Genomic DNA, 18,434 nt, shown 5'->3' on the forward strand with positions numbered 1-18,434 from the left:
ATTGTAGCTACCATTTGTTTGGGGGGAAAAAAAGCAGGGGTGGGGCTGAGGTGTGAGATACGTACACAAATTTGTATAAGAAGAATACTTCCGGAAAAAACTCAAGTTGTTCTGGGAAAAGAACTGAGAGACGTGGGGGTGGGGGACAGGGTAGAAGAAGACGGACCTTGTGTAATATTCTTCTGGATCATTTGCACTTTGTGCCAGATGCATGTATTAACTTTTTATATTTTAAGCCCCTCTTCCTCTATGGCACAGGCTGGTTTAACCTAAATAATACTTGCTCAGAGTTACTCATGCCCCGCAGGCTGCTCTTACATGGGGTAAACGCCTTACCCTAGGATGTGAAAAGCTGGGCGTGCCACACATCGGAACAATGATGAGCTTTTCAAATAGGACAGAACTTTATTATCGAAGGATATAAAATTCATGAGAACAGGACACACAAAGTGCCCTGAGAGAGATGGTGGCAGATGAGTTCCAGTGGGAGGTTTTAGGCATTACCTGTAGCCAACTTGGCTCCAGTCCCAAAAATCATTTCTGAAAAGTGACCCCAGAGTATAGAGAACGTCAGACAGCACTTCAACCTCAATCTAAGGGCATAAAAATTTATTACCACCGAGGTATAAGAAGAGCAAGCACCATATTTTTAACAAGGGTAAAGAGATTGTAAAACGTCTTCTTTCACGGTATCACTGCTACAAAAATTATACCTGTGGAGGAAAACATTTTCAGCATGAGGCTCATTAGCTCGTGGGACTGTGATCTCAGATGAATAAACAGCGTTTAGCAAACTGCCTAGAATTCAGATCCCTTTGACTGAAAGGCTCTGCTACACCAGGCAGAGTCCCCACGATTCTTTACTAAACAAAAACCTCTCAAAGAACATCCTCCCCTCCTCTGGTCTTTCCACAAGCTGAGCAGGAGTCAGCTGTGTCAGCCTAGGATTTACACAGCCAAGGGGGTCTCCGGTGAGCCTGTGGCTTTGGGCCTGGCAATGTGGTCAGGGGCCGGGGGTGCCCCAGCCTGCCCCGACGGGGCCTTCCCTGTCAAGTTAAGATCCTGGAGGGTTCTTCACACACTGCTCCTGGGAATAGGAAACAGTCTGGCTGTTCTTCTAAAGGTTAAACATGGAGTTATTACATAGTCTAATAATTCTGCTCTTAGGTACATAGCCAAGGGAAATGAAAACATGTCCACAGCAAAATCTGTGCATAAATGTCTAAAGCAGCATTATTCATAATTGCTCCAGAGTGGAAATGAATACGTAGATGGGTGGGTAGGTATTTGAATGAATGGGTGCATAGATAGGTTGATAGATAAATACAGAAAATTCGAGTTAGCGGGAATACAAGGTACTCACTTAGTCCCATCTTGACCACTCTGCACTGTGATTTGGGAAGCTCCCAGTTTGGACGGGAAGATATTTATCACATGGTTGTTCCAGAGGAATTTAACCTTCTGGATTTTTCCAACATTGCGGTCCGCATCAATGTCAAGCAAATGTTGTGCATTTGGTTTGAGGGAGCCTCTGAAAACACAGACATACAATGTTATGTCAGCTGGATGGGGGACTACATAGGACGATAGCAATCTGTGGTTTCTCCAAACAATGGCTGCTGTTGTCTGTTTTCTGAACATGCCTTGAATGACCTCATACACATCGAGGGACGTGTTAAGACACACATGTATTTGTGAAGAACACCCCTTTAAAACAATAATGGACTCTAGATTTCCACTGTCTTGGTTTGTTCCTCAAGGGGGAAGTCAAGTCTTTGGGGTGGTGTATTAACCCTGTAAGTTCACTGCAGGGCTAATTAATGCGATGTCTTGTGTTTAAAGAGCACCTCATACGCAGCATAAGAAGTTGTCAAAGAACTTGAACTGAACATGAAAATTATTATGTAAAAGTTAATGCAAAAAAACAGAATCTAATTTTAAAGCACAGTTACGCATTCAGCCAACACATATTTACCAAGCACAGCATATGCCCAGCAAAAGTTGGGTGCTGAGGCTGCCACAGCAACAAGAAGCTGGCCTCAGACGTCACATGGAGCGTGTGTGGGGGATGGAATGTGTGTTGGAGGGAAGAGAGTTGCCATATAAATGCGCCTCATTAAAGGAGAATTTGATATTCATAAAACCTAAGCCAGAAGGAAGCAACAACTGACATTCCAGGTGTTAGCACCTGTCTAGTAAGTTCTTCCTCTCTGGGCCTCACTTTTCTCATATGTGAAATGGGGTAATTTGAACTAGATGCTTAGACTTTCTTCCAGCTCTGACATTCCAGTATGCAATAGTTCTGTATAATAGAGGGCTAGATTTATGAAGCACTTTGTTGTCAGTCGTTTATGAAAAATGTATTATGGAAAGTATGGTCATTTCACTTTACTATCAAACTTACTTGAAAATTTGATACTGTTTTGAGTTTCCATTACTTCCATACAAAGCAATCCTGATGTACCCACTCACTTTCTTTTTTCCAGCCAGTGTGACCGATACCCTGTATCTCCAGCCTGTCCAAAGAAATACAATCAGTTCAATTAACTCACCTTGTTGACAAAAATGACCCCATGGAAGCATGCTTGTTCCAAGCTCTGAATCCCCTATGGGTGCGAGGTAAGGGGGAATGTGACTAATGGTTTCCTTCAATGAAGTTGGGGTTCTATTCTAGGTGAGGGTGAGGGACTCGGGAGAGGAAGTACTACAGTTAGGCAGAATGTCTTCCCAGTACAGCAATGTGTGTGCTCTGATGGATGACAGATGGCTGGCTACTACACCTGTGTGCCCCGGTACACACCACAACACCGGAAAGGCCACAGGTAGACGGGGATGTTTGTGACTCCAACATTGGATAAATGACCTACTGCTCTCTTTTTGATTTTTGTTTTTGCTTTTTTTTCACATGCAATAGACACATCCTCAATGGAAAAACAACCCAGATAAATTAAAAAACAAAACAAAACCATTCATCAGTACCCCCACCTACCTGTCCTCCATCCCAGGTTCTTCCCAGTTTGGTCTCTATACTTAATCAAGTCCAGGGGGTGATTTTGCCTCCTGGGGACATTTGGCACTGTCTGGAGACATTATTGTCACACCAGGAGAATGGGGTGGGTGGGTGGAGTGCTGCGGGCATCAGTGTGTAGAGGCCACGGACTTGCTAAACATACTGCAATGCACAGGACAGCCCCCCCCCCCACAACAATGAGTTATCCGGCCCCAAAATGTCAATAGAGCTGAGTTTGAGAAACCCAGATCTAGAGCTTTCTGTGAGCATTCGCACACACACCACACCACACCACACACACACACACACACACACACACGCACACACACGTGCATAAAAGAACCTAAGCTTCCTGCCACCCTTCTGTAAATGGTATGCCCTGTTATTCTCTATCCTCTCCACCAATCCCTACCCCAGACTGACTCGCTGCCCTTCTCTGTCCTGCCCTGTGTTCCGGAAGGCTGTCCCTCCCCTGGGTCCTTGCTGCTCTCTTTCTTTTGTTGGGTTCAGCCCAGATGAGGCTTGGGCAGGAGATGAGAAGGCAGGAGGGAGAGGTGGAGGCATTCGCTTCCCTGCTGCTCCTTGCTCAGTATCAGGTGTCTGGTAGTAGCTCCCTCCTCCGTGATGGCACTCCATGCCAGAAGCCCTGAGACCCTGGATTCTGGATGCTTCAGCACCCCTAGTTTGTCCCTTTACTCCTGTCCACATCTCCAGAAGTAGGCCCTTCAATGAGGGCTCATCTGAACCCCTTGGATGAGTTCCATCTCCTGTTGGGACCCCGACCGGTCCGTAACACGTTGCATGTTATTTTGCTACTTGCCTTTCCACTTAATGTGCCTTAGAAGTGTTCTCTCTCCTTTTTAAGCGTGACGTACAGTCTTTGGTTGTTTACCACTTGCTGGATGTCTAGGTTTCTCCCTGCCATCTTTTGGTTTTACAATGAATGCATCCCTGAGTGTACTTTCATAAGCACGCAGGCAAGCGTCTTCCTGCGGTGCGCTCTGGGTTAAAGAAGCATGCATCTGAGACTTTACAGATACTGCCACGCCGCTGTCTTCTATGGTCAGCATTGTGAGGATTACATGTAATACTGTATATAGAAAGTGTTTTGTAAAGCGCTATATAATTTTTTTTCTAATTTAAAACTCCATTGGAAAATAACAGCTCTTTTATTTAGCTACCATGTAATATTACTTATCACGAATGTATCTTGATGATTTTACTATCTTGCACTTTTTAAATGAGAAGAGGGGCACGTTAACAACAAAACATACTACCCTCACATGTGTATGTATGTAAGGGGACTGGGGACTAGTATGATCGATAATCGTCACTGTGACTTTGCCGCACCTTGCTCCCCGCCCCCTCCCGTCTTCTTCTGTTAATAGATCCAGCCTTCCTGCCACAGGGTGGGTGGACATGCGACTCAGCCTGGGCCAGTCACGGTCCTTACTCCACCGGTCAGGATTACTGGTTAAAGGGGAGAATGTGAGACCCAAGACAAATGCCATGTACTGTCCTTCCATTAGTGCTTATGCTGGTTGGACTTGAGTTTCTGTCAATGGCGACCAAGGACCCTAACAAATTAGGTTGATATACCTTTTAAAATTATTTGCAACTTTTAAGTAGGTAGAATGGGAACTTACGAGTAAAGTTACCACTCTCGCCTGTGTTCAAGAAAAACGTTTGTCCCACAGCACTGGTTTTCCCCTGAAACTGGTCAGCATAGTGCCCCATTTTGGGGCAGCCTTCGGCTGGACAAGGGAAACAGCCTTTCTAGGGGGGAAAAAATAAAATTTGTCAGTGATAGGCCTTCGACTCAATCACTCACTCAATTAATCAATCTTCCTATCTATTAGGTTGGTGCAAAAGTAACTGCAGTTTAAAAGGTTAAAAATAACTGCAAAAGCCGCAATTACATTTGCACCAACCTAATATCTATCTATCGATCCATCCCTCACTCATCCTCTCATCTGCCTATCCATCCTTCCATTCATCCACCCACTCTACACCCCATCCACTGATTCACGCATGCATGCATCAATTGGGAATTTTCCAGAATGAAAAGCTGGGTATCTAGGGAAGGCCCAGCCCAGTCAGATCTGTGCCATGTCCCTCCTGCCACCCCACTCCCGGAAGGGGAGGAGGAAGCCTCTGTGAGCCTCAGCATTTCCAGTACCTGCTCCCATTAATTATGGAGTTCCATCTCTGCTCTGTTCCAAGCCACAGGGACAAAACCACCACCAACAGAGGCACTGCCATCTTTCCCAGGCCCCTGGCGTGACCTACCTCCTCAAACTCATTGTAGGAGGCACACGGGTAGCCCAGGAAGCCGTCGGGGTTGAGGATGCTGCTTGCGTAATACTTGTAGCTCCTCAGGTGATTACAAGCTGCAAAGTCTCTGGTTCCTGAGAAAGCAAAGGCCATGGCAGCTTCACAGGAGGCATTTCGCTTTTGAAGCCTGAGCCATTCTGACCAAGTAAGGAATCACCTCCACATTTCACAGGTGGGTGTCGGGACTCCTGAACATCTTGGTCATAATTCAAAATTTCTGTCCTTGACTTTGACATACTTTGAGGCAAGTCGGAAATTGGGGGACTTGTGTAAGTAATGGTGTTTGGCTAAGAGTCGCTTTTCTCTACCCATCACTGTGGCCTACTTAGGGCCAGGCTAGTGCTTGGGAGTGACAAGGTGTCAAAGGCATGTCTGTCCAACCCCCGAGGGGCCAGGCATCTAACATAAATGGATGATGAGCGTTGGAGGCCTAGGGTGGGGGGAAGTGAGGAAAAAAATATATACAGAGGATAATGAGGGAGAGCGAGACAGAGAGAGACAGAAAGACACACACGCACACACACGCATGCACACACATACAGAAAATAACAATAGTTTTAAAAAGGGATCTTACACAGGTCAGCCAGCTGTTAATGTTAAAAGCTCAGATTGTTTGGTCTTCTGATTTTTCATGAAAAGCCAGTATCTTGACTTTTACATGAAAACATTTCCATGCTTCCATGATACCAGTACATTCCCATTTTCAAACTAGTCACTGTCAAGGCCAATGACATGCTGCTCTGGGTGGCATTCCGCAGAGGGCCGCAGTTTGAGAACTCCAGACCACAGTGAACGGGCCTTTTGCAGGAACCAAGCTTTTCTGTGCCTTTGGCCTTAGGCTGAGAAATTCCTCCTCCTTTCTATTCCAGGCACAAGGGAAGAGCAGTGGAAATCAAGAGCACAATGGCTTGGGACGACTCTTTCACTGCATTTTACTTACTACCTTTTACTCTAAACCAAAGTCTTCTTGTTTGCAAAACTGTTTTTTCCATTTTTCCAGCTACTTGATACAGAACTTCCCATGGAGTGACCCACAGTGACCGCAGACATGCTTGGGGAACACTTCTGGGGGGTCTGGGGGCCTTTATCCACCACTCATGTAGAAAGAAACGGTCCCTTTGTGCTGGGGGATTAGCCTTCCACAGCCCCCAGCTCCGCCTGCCCCAAGACCCAGCGACTTCCAGCGGAAGCCGGTTCCGTGCCCCACACCAACACTCATTACCAGACAACACAACCTGTTTCAAACTTAATTGTTTCTTTCATCCAAAATTGCTGCCCAGTGATCCCATAATAGAGAAGCCAGTGGATTTAATTGTTGCTCGGTGCCCAGTGCCTGGGTGACGGGGAGCTGCACACAATAGCAGCACACTCCAGTGTGCAGGGGCTTGTTCGCTCTAAATTGCTTCTTTAATTAAACCTGGGCTCCTTTCTATTATGTGTGCCCTGCTCGTCAGTTCTGGGAGGGGGCAGCCCTCATTGTGACTCTGGTGTTTCTTCAGGGAGCGGAACAGCCACGTCTTCCCTGGGGTTACCTGATGCCAGGTGGCGAGGAGGTCAAAGGCTCCATTTACAGGCTGTTGGCTGCTGCTTTATCGACTCTATTCTTTCACATCAAACACACCGAATATTCCAATGCCACAGAAGGTCACTCAGCTCAATTTAACAGACTGTACCGAGTGCTTGCTTTGGGCCAGGCCCTGAGCAGGGTACTGGGGTACCTGGTGTGCTCAGGACACAGGCCTTGGACGTGAGGAACTCCCAGCACAGAAAAATAAATACTAAAATGAAATGATCACAGATTCAAAGCCTCCATTTTCAGGTAGAAGAGTGAAGCCTGTCTCAGGGGAGGGGCAACGGGACAGAGCAGTGGCCAAAGCAAGGGCAGCTAGTGGAGATGCTGCTTTAGGTCACCTACCATTAGGGGCACCGAGTCTGCTCTCTCAGGTAAATGGAGACACACATGTGGATGAAACAGGGGCCACATACTAAACCTGACAAGCCCAGGGGAGGCTAGCATGGCAGGCCTTACAAACTCAGAGAGAGAAAGTAGCCACATAGGGTGGTCTCAACACAAATGTTCCTAACTGAAAGCAGGTCATGGTGGGTAGTCACGTCCTAGGCCTGTAGTGTCCTTGACCAAGGTCAATTTTCACCTTAAGTGAGCCTGTCTAGTGTCTTTGTGCATCTAAGATAACATAGCTTTGAAATGTCAGAGTAATTTTCTTCTCTAGACCCCTCAGGGCACCACCTCTGGCACCTGAGCAGGAGAGCAAGATAACCTCACTGTTATCTTGTTCCCAGAATACCATCTCTATGTGCTGTAAATTTAATTATTAACTATCCTGTACCCACAAGTGTAAAAGAAATGTGTGTCTCTCCTTTATACTTTTTATCCAATTCCAGAATTTTCCCTCCCTTTGCCTTTTCCTGCCCCCTTAATCTACCACCCATAGATTTCAGGTAACCCTCCTTACGTCTCCTCCTTTTATTCTAATGTATGAAATAAGCTGCAAAACTGCCATGCTCTGGAGCATTTTCTCAATCCACTGAGGTTTTGCTTCCCACCAATTGTGATCAGTTTGGCTCAGATAAACTCAAAAACATTTTCTATAGGTTTGGACATTTCTTACATTGGCACACACAAGGCTTGTCCCCCCAGACCTCCACGCACAAGCTCCCCAAACCCACAGAGCATAGCCCCACTTGGTTTTACCAGCTTGGTCCCTTTCCTGATAACAGCAAAGCACAAAAAAGTCAAAGCCCTTCAAATCTCTGCTTATGCCCTTCAAGGAGCAAGCACGGAAGGTAGGGTGCGGGCACAGGGGGAGGAAGCCAGAGTTGGGTATTTGCCAATGTGCCCCTCCAGCTCATGTGTCAGCATCCTAATAAGGGGGCAGATGGTACGGCTGGGGCATGAGGTCGGGGCTTTGTAGCCAGAAATTGGGCTTCAATATAAAGTGACCTTGAGCAAGTTTTTAGCGCTTCTGACCCAGTTTCCTCATCTGTAACATAGGGCTCATCAGTCACTATCTCATGACACAGTTGTGAAAATGCCTAGGCCAGAACTAGCACACCATAAGCAGCGGCAAATTCAGTACAATGGAGACCAATCCACATACTCCGCTTTCTCCCCCAGTGGAGCAGCTACTGTCTTGCTTTTCTGATTCACGTACCTTCCCATAGTCCATTTATATCAACAATGGTTGAAAGAATATTTTTCTGACATCCAGGCATCTGCCTTCCTCCATTTGGATAGAAATCCAGATGGCCGACCTTTTGGCTCATTCCAAAACCTGAAACGTTGGAAGCAGAGGTGAGCAAGGAGCTAAGTGGTCCCCAAGTGAGGTTGTGGCCACAGAGAGTGTTGAACTCCTTCCAACAAAACAAACTATCACCAAAGCTTTGATAAAAGAAGAAAGAAATTCAAAGATTAACTGCATTTTGCAAGTTCAGGTCAAACATGAATGATAAACACATCTGCCACTCTGGATATTGGCAGACTAGGGAAGGGCTCAGGGTTTGAAGAGGAACAACCTTCCATAGGCTAGAGAAGTGTTTTTTGGTCCTATCTGGGGCCACAGGCTGGTATCACTGGCACTGCACTAGCTGCGTATTTGTGACCCATTTCAATTGGCTGATGCCCAAGCTATTCCTGTGGTTAACCATTTTGAATACCATCCCAGAATGTGTGTGCATGGGATACCTGGACCCACTGTAATCAGTTATAGCTTGTCACCAAGAGACGGGGTGAGGCACTCACCTAGGAAAGGAATTATGGGAGCAATGTCCGTGTGAATCACATCCACAAACATGGCATCGGATGGATCCAGTCGAACCTCTTCAGAAGTGCCCTGGAAGCATGGCTCTGCCGGATCCAGTCCTGAAATGGGGAGGTAGACAGTGAGGTCATATTATATAACAAGCCAGGATCTAACCCCTGTACCCACAAAAGCCGTGGGGATTCCTGGGCAAAAGTCTCCATAGCCCAGCAGCCATGGTTTGGGGAATTGGGTCTACAGCTCCTGGTCTGCTTGGGAGAGGCTGGGACAGAAAGGCTAGAGGTGGGCCGTTGCCTGTAAAAGAGTATCCAGAAATCTCCAGTGCCTGGCTCCATGCAGGATCCAGGTGGTGCCCTCATTTCCCTTTTCCTTTTTTTGTTTCTCAGTTGTTACTATTTGGCCACTGCTCTCCACAACTGCGAGCTCCCTGGCCTCTCCCAGCTTCCCCCAGTCCCAAGCCCCACACTGTCTATTCCTTTGTGTTTTCGGTTATGCTGTCTCCAGCCTGTGACTCGCTTCCCTACATTCTCCCCTAATCTGAATCTTTCCCTCCAAGACTTGACTCAAACACCACCTCCTCATGGAAAATGTAGCCTCTCCTTTCTCAGCCCATTCCAGACACCCTGTGTAGGATTATTTTGCTTTTATTAACTCTGCTTTGAATTTTATTTACCTGCTTAGTTGTCTGCCCCCTGGCTAGACTGCATTCCCTGAAGCAGGGGCTCGGCCTAGTTCATCTTCACGGAGAAGCAGAGGATGGAAGGGACATGGCACACAGGCCTCACAGTGACCTATATTCTACTCAAGGTCAAATGCCTGTCCTCCCTGAGCTTCAGTTTCCTCGTCCAGAAAGTGGGAATAACAACCACCTACCTGACAGGGTTATTGTGAAAAATCCCATGAAAAGATGTAAGAGAAAGGACTTCGCAAACTGAAAAATTCTCCATAAACATAAACTATTATCCCCTATTCTTCACCCATTGCCTGGCGGAACCCCCTGAGCAAAGGAGACAGTCATTAAACGTTGAACTGTTTGCCAAAGTTACATACTGATTTGGCCAAAGTCAGTAGCTGTCTGTGTCTACCTCTTGTGTGCATTCCCTTTGCCTAGTGATTCATTTATTCATTGATTCCTTCAGTATTTCCTGAGTACCTCCTGTGCAGGTTGCAGCCACTTTCATTTTCGGCCTGTGCCTGGCACAGCAAAGAGAACCAGTAAGGAACTGATGGAACTGATGAATTAATGTACAAAATCATTTTACTTTTTTTTTTTCACCTATTCATACTCTAGCAACAACAATCCTGAATTCATGGGTTTAAGGTGCTAAAATGTGTGTGTGTGTGTGTATATATGTGCATTTTATTTACAATCATACATTTTCTAATACACATGAAACAATATATGGGCAATTCCTTTTTAATTTAAGTAGGGGCACCACGTCAAACCAGTTCCCGGGAGACCGGTAGGGGCGTCCTTGGCCGTGGGACCTGCGTGGCTCTGGGACTCCACCGCCCGGCACCGGCAGGGACGCCTGATCCCCGCGCCCTACCTGTGATCCTGCCCACGCGGCCCTCCAGCCTCCTGCCCGCCTCCGCGGCCGCGTGCGCGCCCAGGCTGTGGCCGATGAGGTGCACGTTCTCGGGGCCGTAGCCCATCTCGGTCTGCGGAAGGATGGCGCGTCAGGTTCTCCCGACCGGGTGGGGACATGCTGGCTCGGGAATTGGGGGTGGGGGCAGGATTCTGGGAAAAGCAACCCTGGGCTCCAGGACCGCCTAGGACAGCGCGACAGCGCCACCCGGTCCCTGGGCCGCCGCAGTCTCCGAGTCCCGCGGGCCAACAGTGCTGACCAGCGGCCACTGCATCAACTGCAGGCCGCCTTGGCCCGGACTGGATGTGCGCTGCCTGCTTCCACAGGCCACCGCCGGCCTCCCTCCCCTCCCCAGCAGGGTTTGGTCCTGCCTGCGTAGTGGACCCAGGTCTGGGGTTCTCCGGAATAGATTCTCCGGAAGGCTTGTGAGGGGCCTTCCCTAATGGGAGGTGGGAGAATGCAAAGTCATCTTCTGGCCTGAGAACTGCTGGGGAGCCCGGCCTGCTTTCAAATTCCCAGAACAGCCTGCACGGAAGGCTTCTTTCAGAAAGGGAAATTAGGGCTCAAAAGTTTAGTTTGCCTCAGGCCCCACAACTAGGGATCGTCAGGACACTCTGGGAGGGAGGAAGGTTTCAGCTTCATCTGAGAAAAGGCCCATCTTGGACTTCCAGGTTTCCAGGCCTGGCCCCTGTCCACCCATCCCGGCTGCCTTTGGGTGCACTGCCGTGCTTGCCTGTCCCTCTCTCTGCCCGCTCCCCTCAGGATGTGGCCCAGGCAGGGTTTTACCGACAGTCCTTGTATTAAGAAAGCTATCTGCGCTCCCACGACCCGAATGTTGTGCACAGCCTGGGTGTAATCTGTCCGGGCGCCACGTCTCCAATCCACACAAATACAGTTCACCTTCTCCACTTTAAACATTTTCTGGGGAAGAAAAACAAGAGGGAGAAACCAACTTAACAGGCACAGGTGGCACACTCCAGAGACAGGAATTCACACCCATCAAGCATCTAGTTTGTGACAGAGCTTTAATATTCCTCTCACTTGTCCTAATCCTCAAATGTCACCATGAACTGGGTATCTTATCCCCACTTAACAGGTGTGGACAGAGGCCTGGAATAGAGTAAGTGACTTGTCTAAGGTCTCACAGATGGTTATTAACACAGCCAGATCAAAAAGATCACTTACTAGATCAAGGCTCAGCAAACTATGATCCGAGGGCCAAAACCATCTGTTTTTTATAAATAAAGTTTTATTGCAACGCAGCTACACCCATTTGTTTGCATATGGTCTATCTCTGCTTCCCAGCTACAACAGAGCTGAGTGGAAACCATATGACCCACAAATGCTAAAATATTCACTACTCGGTCCTTTATAGGAAAAGTTGGCCAACCCTTGTACTAGACAGTGGAAGCCACAGGGGAACTGCTTTTATGTTCTCAACAACAACATGTAGGTAGGAGATATACGGTATTAAGGGACAAGTTTAATGAGATGAAATTTAGACTAAGATAGGCTACAACTCTCCCAGACACATGCCTCTTTTATATGATGTGGGGTGACTACCGTCTACTGCGAAACACAAATACTGGTCCCCTGAGAGGGAAAAGTAAATGTCAGAAAGGGCCACTCCATATCCTGTGTTTGTTTTGGGGTAGCCTGGACTGCACCTAGGACTGAAGTGGGGAAGAGTTGGCTGGAGGCCAGGGCATCATAGTAGACCAAATCCCCTCCAGATTCTTACAGCTCCAGTCTCCTTCTGGGACTTGGGGGAACATGTGAACACCCCCACCTCAAGAAGAGCAGAGATCTCTTGGGCAGAAGCTGGTTGAGGTCTATCCCAGAGCAGACTAAGCTAAGAGCTGTGCTCATGGCTACTTCCTACAGGTTAAATCGTAGAGACACAAACTGTGGTGTCTTATGACAGAAGACCTGGTTTTGCATGCCACCTCTGGCATCAACTTTGGGCAAGTATTGAACTCTTTGTGCCTTTATTTCCTCATCTATAAAATGGGAACAATAACTATACCTTTATTACAATGTTGCTGGGAGTATTAAATGGGACAAAAACTGTGAAATGATTCTCAAAATGTCAGGCTCATAGTGAGTGCTTGGAAAATGGATGTTATGAATAATAATTCATTACGAATATTCATGATAACATTAGAGCCGCATTGTCCAATGCTGCAGCCACTGGTGCATGGGGCTATTTAAAATTAATTAAAATTAAATAAAATTTAAAATTCAGTTCTTTGGTCCCATTAGCCACGCCTCAAGTGCTCAATTAGCACAATGGCTCTGAATCTGCACAGTGCACATTTAGAACATTTCACTTTCACAGAAAGTTCTTCTGGATAGTGGTGCTTTAGAGGATACATTTTAATTTTTCTTTCTTTCTTATGTTACATAGGGTTTTTATATAAACCATTAAATGAATGCCAGGGAATTTCCTGTATTCTCCACCTCTGGGACTGTCTGATGGGACTCTGGGTCTCTTTAGCCTCACGAGGAGATGGCTGGCTAGTAGTTGGTGGGTCGGGAGAACTTGACAATAGATGGTCCTGAGAATCCAGGGTTGCTACAGTGTTTTGGGGAAGGAGCCTTCTCTCTCTGAAGTATGTCCTTTCCCAGTCTCAGGGGCATTGGGGGTGGAGTCTTTGAATCTGTGTACTGGGTGCTGGTCTCACCTGGGAGTGGCCAGGTGAAGCAGGGGGGCCCCTACCTTGCACATGTCAGTCAGCCAGCTCTCCTCCCCCTTGTCTATGAAGCCATGGATGATGAAGCGTGTCTTTCGGTCCATTTGGAAGTTTGAAGCCTCGATGGTGGATAGGTCCGTGGGAGAGATCCTCTGGTTAAATTAGAAAAGATGAATTTGGATATTGGTCTTTCCAAGCCTTAGACCTATTAGAGACAGTTCCAATAAGTGAGGTCATGGGTTTAATTCTCATGAAGTTGGGTCAGGCTAGAACAGGAGTTCCTAACCTGGGTTTGAGGATAGAATTCAGAAAGTCCAAGTTCATAGACTTTCTATTTTCATTAACCCCTAACTGAAAGCTAGCATTTCTGTTAATTATGAAATTTGACAATAAGCCACAGTTGTCTTAGCAACACCCTGTCATCAATGGAAGTCACAGTTGTTTTTATGTCACATTACAGTTGTTGCAGATACATTAAAAATAATTTAAATGTATTACTATTTTAAGTGACAGTAATTATTAGACGAATCCCTAGATCTTATTATTTAGTGAGATAATAAAGCAACACCTATATTCATTACTATGTCGCATATTTGTCTTTCTAATGTTTTGTTAACTGTTTTCCAATATAATTGGTTTCCTTCATAATCCACTGTATTTTATTTTATGCATTTAAAAGCATCATCCTGAGAAGGGGCCCTTAGGCTTCCCCAGATGGTGGAAGAGGTCCCTGGTACAGAAAGGATGAATGACCCCTAGGCCAGGAGCACCAGGCATGAGGGGAGCTGCAGCTCAGTGGAGCTGTGGGGGGCATCTCGAGCTTCTAGGATTTAAGGACAGATTTCTACATGCCCTGGGCCTGTTCAGACCCACTCCAGGATCACAAGATAAAAACCAGCCCAACCATCATGGCCAAGCAGACTTCCAGCGGGGGTGTCTGAGTGGAGAGTTTGTCACCTAGAATCCCACAGCAGCTGACCTCAGATATCTACCTGGCTTTCTTAACTATCAGGGACAGGAGCTGTGAGCAGCTTGAATTCAAAGCAAGTTCTTACTGGTCACTTTTAAGGACCTGGAAGTTGCCGGTCCTCTTGTCAACGGGCAGGCCTTCTAACGGAAGATTGCCTCCAGGATCTCACCTCTTCTCTGTTGTGGTTAAATGTCCCCACTCCCCCACCTGTCTTCTAGCTCTTCAGGAAGGATTTATATCCCCCCACCCCGACCCCTACCCCGAGAGGCTTCACTCCTGCACTGCCTGGTGCAGAAAGAAGACAGGCCCTGCTGGGTATATACAAGGCCTGGATTTCTCCTAAATGCTGCTCATATCCCCTTCCTTCTAGGGACAGGGTTCGAATGCTGGGAAACCTGGAGTTCTGTGCAGAAGGGTGTGGAATGTGTGCTTTTCTGGGTCAGGCATCCATAGATCTAATCAGCTATACACAGGGGTTTATGATGCCGAGAGCTGAGATGACTCCAGGTCTAACAATGGTGAGGGAGCATCACCTGAAAAGTGCCATGGCAGTGCAGTTTTCCTTAGACGACCAGCGTGAGCACCCCAACCCACCCATCATGCAATCACTTACTTGGTAGTTGTTCGGATTCTCGTTTGTGTACAGAAGAAATTGGGCTTCAATATCCTTGGGGGCCCAGGGAAACATCTTTAAAGGCCGTTGAACGGTCCCGCCCCATGGTTTTTCATCGGAAAAGCAGCCAAAAGGTTTATAGCAAATTTCCATTCCTAGGGCAGGAAGAGCAACAAACAGGACACTTGTCAGGTTCTGAACAGGAGCAATGTCACCTCAGCTACACAGCAGGACTCTTTAGGGTGCAACACAAGGCTGGCGGAGACCAGTGTGGGCCTTTCTCTTTATTGTCAGCTTGCCCCAAATTCCATGGTGACAAGAATCACTTGGGAGCTGGGGGTGTGAATGTGTGGATCACATATATACATCCCCAGGCCCCTTTCTCAGATTGTGCTTCAGAGGGTCTGCGGTGGGACGCTGGAAAGCGCATGTTTATAATGCTGTTTAAGCCCTATCATGGGGCCAGTTGAAGAATGGCTGAGAATTCCTGGGATCCTTCTGGCTTAAAAGTGCCTCTTCCAGGAAACTCCCAGATAGACCCTTATGTGAATCCATCAAGCATTGAGTATTTATCAAGTGCCTACAAATTCTGTAGCACAGACACACTGCTTGATTTCTCCTAGCGTCTCCATTACATCACGCACAGACCAGGCACACAGCAGCCATTCATGGGTGTCTGCCCAATTTGCAGCCCAATTCTCATGTCTTCATGTCATCCTTTTACACACATTTCCCCCCAAAGCATTCTCTGCCATTTCAGATTTTCCCTGTTGTTCTTTGAAAAGGTAAATTTCTTAAAATTGGGATGATTTATTTTCATATCGTATTAAGGGCTCCATACAAGCAACCAATAACCTAAATAGCTGTATCTAAATCTGAGAGTCCTTTCCCTAGTCGACAGCATAAATATTTTCATAGAAAGTGGTCACTGAGGGTGACATAATCAAATCTAGAGGATTACAATGGGTCTTCTCTCTTAGGCTTCCTCAACTCCTAAACTGATGGGACCAAATATTGGTCATTCACTCAACAACTGGTAATAGTTAACACTTGTTGCTTACTATGTGCCAGATACCACACTAGTACTTTACTAGTGTTATCCCTTTTAAGCCTCAAAGCAGCCCAATGAGTAAGGAGTTAGTATTACTTCCATTTTACAGATGGGAAAGCCAAGGCACAGAGAGACAAAAGTAAGCCGCCCAAAGTTACAGCCAGTGGTGGAGCCATGATTTGAACTGAGGAAGTTTAATTAGGAATGAAGCTAGGCACTGCAGAGGCACAAAGACAAATCAGGTATAAACTCTGCCCTGAAGGAGAAGAAATCTGAGAAGGAAGGAATAATGATGGCATTGAATTCCTTCCAGGAAGAGACCAGTTCTGGAGGAAGGGCTGCCAGAGGCTAAAGCAACACTTTAGATAAATTCAGGGGCTTGAAGGTCTAGTTAAGACACCTGAGCTGGTAGGTGGATCGTGGGGAGGGGCTGGAGGGTGTTGAGTTGGTGCCTGGGGTGGGAAACCTGTGCTCAATGAAGGTATTTCAGGAAGCCAATTGTAGGTGGCTCAGAGGCAGGAGAGTCTGGGAGAGATGGGGGCTTGGTGTTGGGGCATTGCCCCGGTGAGAGAGGTAACGGGCATTCTCATCTTGGATGACAGTGGATAATAAGGCACAGGTGGGTAGATGCGGATAGGGAGTGGTGCCTGAGCATGGACACGTGAGTTTGAGACACGGTGAGAATCTCTGGTGGAGCTGCCGGAACTTAGGAGGTTGGGGATACAGAGCCCGGGTAAAGGGGGAGCCCAGAGGAAGAGAAGGATGAGGGGAGTGCCTGGGAGTGACCTTTGTGGAATGCCCACATTTAGGGCAGGAGGAGGCAGCGATGAACAAAGAAGGGTCAGAAAGGCCTGAGTTGCACATGGAGCCACTGGGCTCTGCTGTCAGGAGCCAGGTCTTGTTGCATGGCCAGGAGGGAAGGGAAGGCAAGAGTGGGCTGGGGACAAGCTAAGGAGACAAGAGGGAGGAATCATGATGTAGCAGAAAGCCCCAGCAGAAGGATGCCAGAGGAGAGGTTCAGTCTGGAGCTGGAGAAACCGACATGGGAACTGAGAGGAGTGAAAGGCAGGCCATGGGCAGGAGGGTGGGCTCATTTGGTAGGCCTGGCAGAGCAGGAGTTCTCAGGAAGACACATCCACGTGGCTTTAGTTGGTGGACATGCACTTGCCCACTCAACAGACTGAGGGTATTGGGGACCTGCCAAGAACGCCCACCCCCACCTGCCCCAGCAGCCTGCCACCTCTCCCCCTCCTTTCACAGCCACTAGAGCCTTGGCAGGCAGAACAGGACTGATGGATTCCCCAGGGCCATCTGTGTCAAGTATGTTGCCCTGTGTTTATCAGAGTCAACAACACATCCTGAATGGGGGTGATTGTCGTGTTTCTTGAAATAATGATAACGCTATTCGTTATGATGACCCTGATGCCTCTAACTGCCTCACCCCAAGGCCAGACCAGGCACGGTCACTTTCTCCCCAAAGGGCTAGAGAGAGCATCCTCACCTCTGACTGTGGTCAGCAGGAGAAAGCCGGTGATCCAAATGGGCAGCATCTACACGGATGAAAACAGACACACACACACACAGTGCGGGCAGTCCCTGAACCCAGACAGAGCTGGGGCACACCCAGGAAAGTGAGGGAAACAGAATCCCGGCGCCTGGGCCCCATGGAGCTCTCCCTCCAGGCAGGGACCCTGAGGCCTCCCTACACCCAGGGAATTGGGCAGCCCGGCTCCAGGACCCTGGACTCAGGGCCTCCCACGGCAGTGACTTCTTCCCCATCGGGACCGCGTCCCTTTGACAGCCCTAACCCTGCCAAGCCCCCTGCCCGGGCAGGGACTTACTGTGAGACAGTAGAGCTCCACTCATAGCCCAGCAGGCTGGCCATGGCCTTTTATAACCAGACTTTATCCTTTGGACTCCTTGGAGGAGAGGATAGGCAGGACAGATAGGGCTCTGCCCATGTGTGCTTTGAACCAAGTTTATCATAAACACATACAGACTTCTTTGTCGGGAGCAAGACTGTTTATAAAGTGAGATTCGAGAAAAGGAAAACTGACTTTGGGGATGGAAAAGGACCCTGTTAATCTGAATGTACACGTTCCGTTGCCAAAAGATTGTATTCCCCCAGTGACAACAGGGAAATGCCAAGCCGTAGTGCCTCCCACTCAGAATCCCTTTGGAAACACAAACCCCAAACCTGTCTTGTTGCCATAGTGACTGGCCAAGCTGTGCAGGAATGGGATGTCTGAAGGCTTGCTGTTCTGTGGAAGTGCCTGGTTTTGTTGTTATTGTTGGTTTTATTTTTACATGTGCTGAAGCATTTTGAAATGTGTGCTGAAAATGCGTGTTCTCGTTTTCACTTCCTGACATTAGGAAGTAGCTGTTTATGAAGATA

General features: G+C 47.6%; 1 protein-coding gene across 1 annotated transcript; it reads right to left on the reverse strand.

Moving 5' to 3' along the window:
• Positions 1-381: 381 nt before the first annotated feature.
• On the reverse strand, positions 382-17,589 carry LOC308508230 (pancreatic lipase-related protein 2-like; the record flags this gene model as incomplete). Its single annotated transcript, XM_081074583.1, has 12 exons — positions 382-713; positions 1,364-1,531; positions 2,405-2,516; positions 4,657-4,786; positions 5,300-5,418; positions 8,518-8,637; positions 9,105-9,224; positions 10,674-10,785; positions 11,499-11,633; positions 13,432-13,557; positions 14,989-15,143; positions 17,541-17,589. 12 exons carry the CDS (start codon positions 17,587-17,589, stop codon positions 650-652), a joined length of 1,410 nt encoding a protein of 469 aa, XP_080930709.1. The 3' UTR covers positions 382-649.
• Positions 17,590-18,434: the final 845 nt, after the last annotated feature.

The sequence above is a fragment of the Rhinolophus hipposideros genome (genome assembly GCF_964194185.1).
Source record: "Rhinolophus hipposideros genome assembly, chromosome: 15".
NCBI classification, from domain to species: Eukaryota; Metazoa; Chordata; class Mammalia; order Chiroptera; family Rhinolophidae; genus Rhinolophus; species Rhinolophus hipposideros.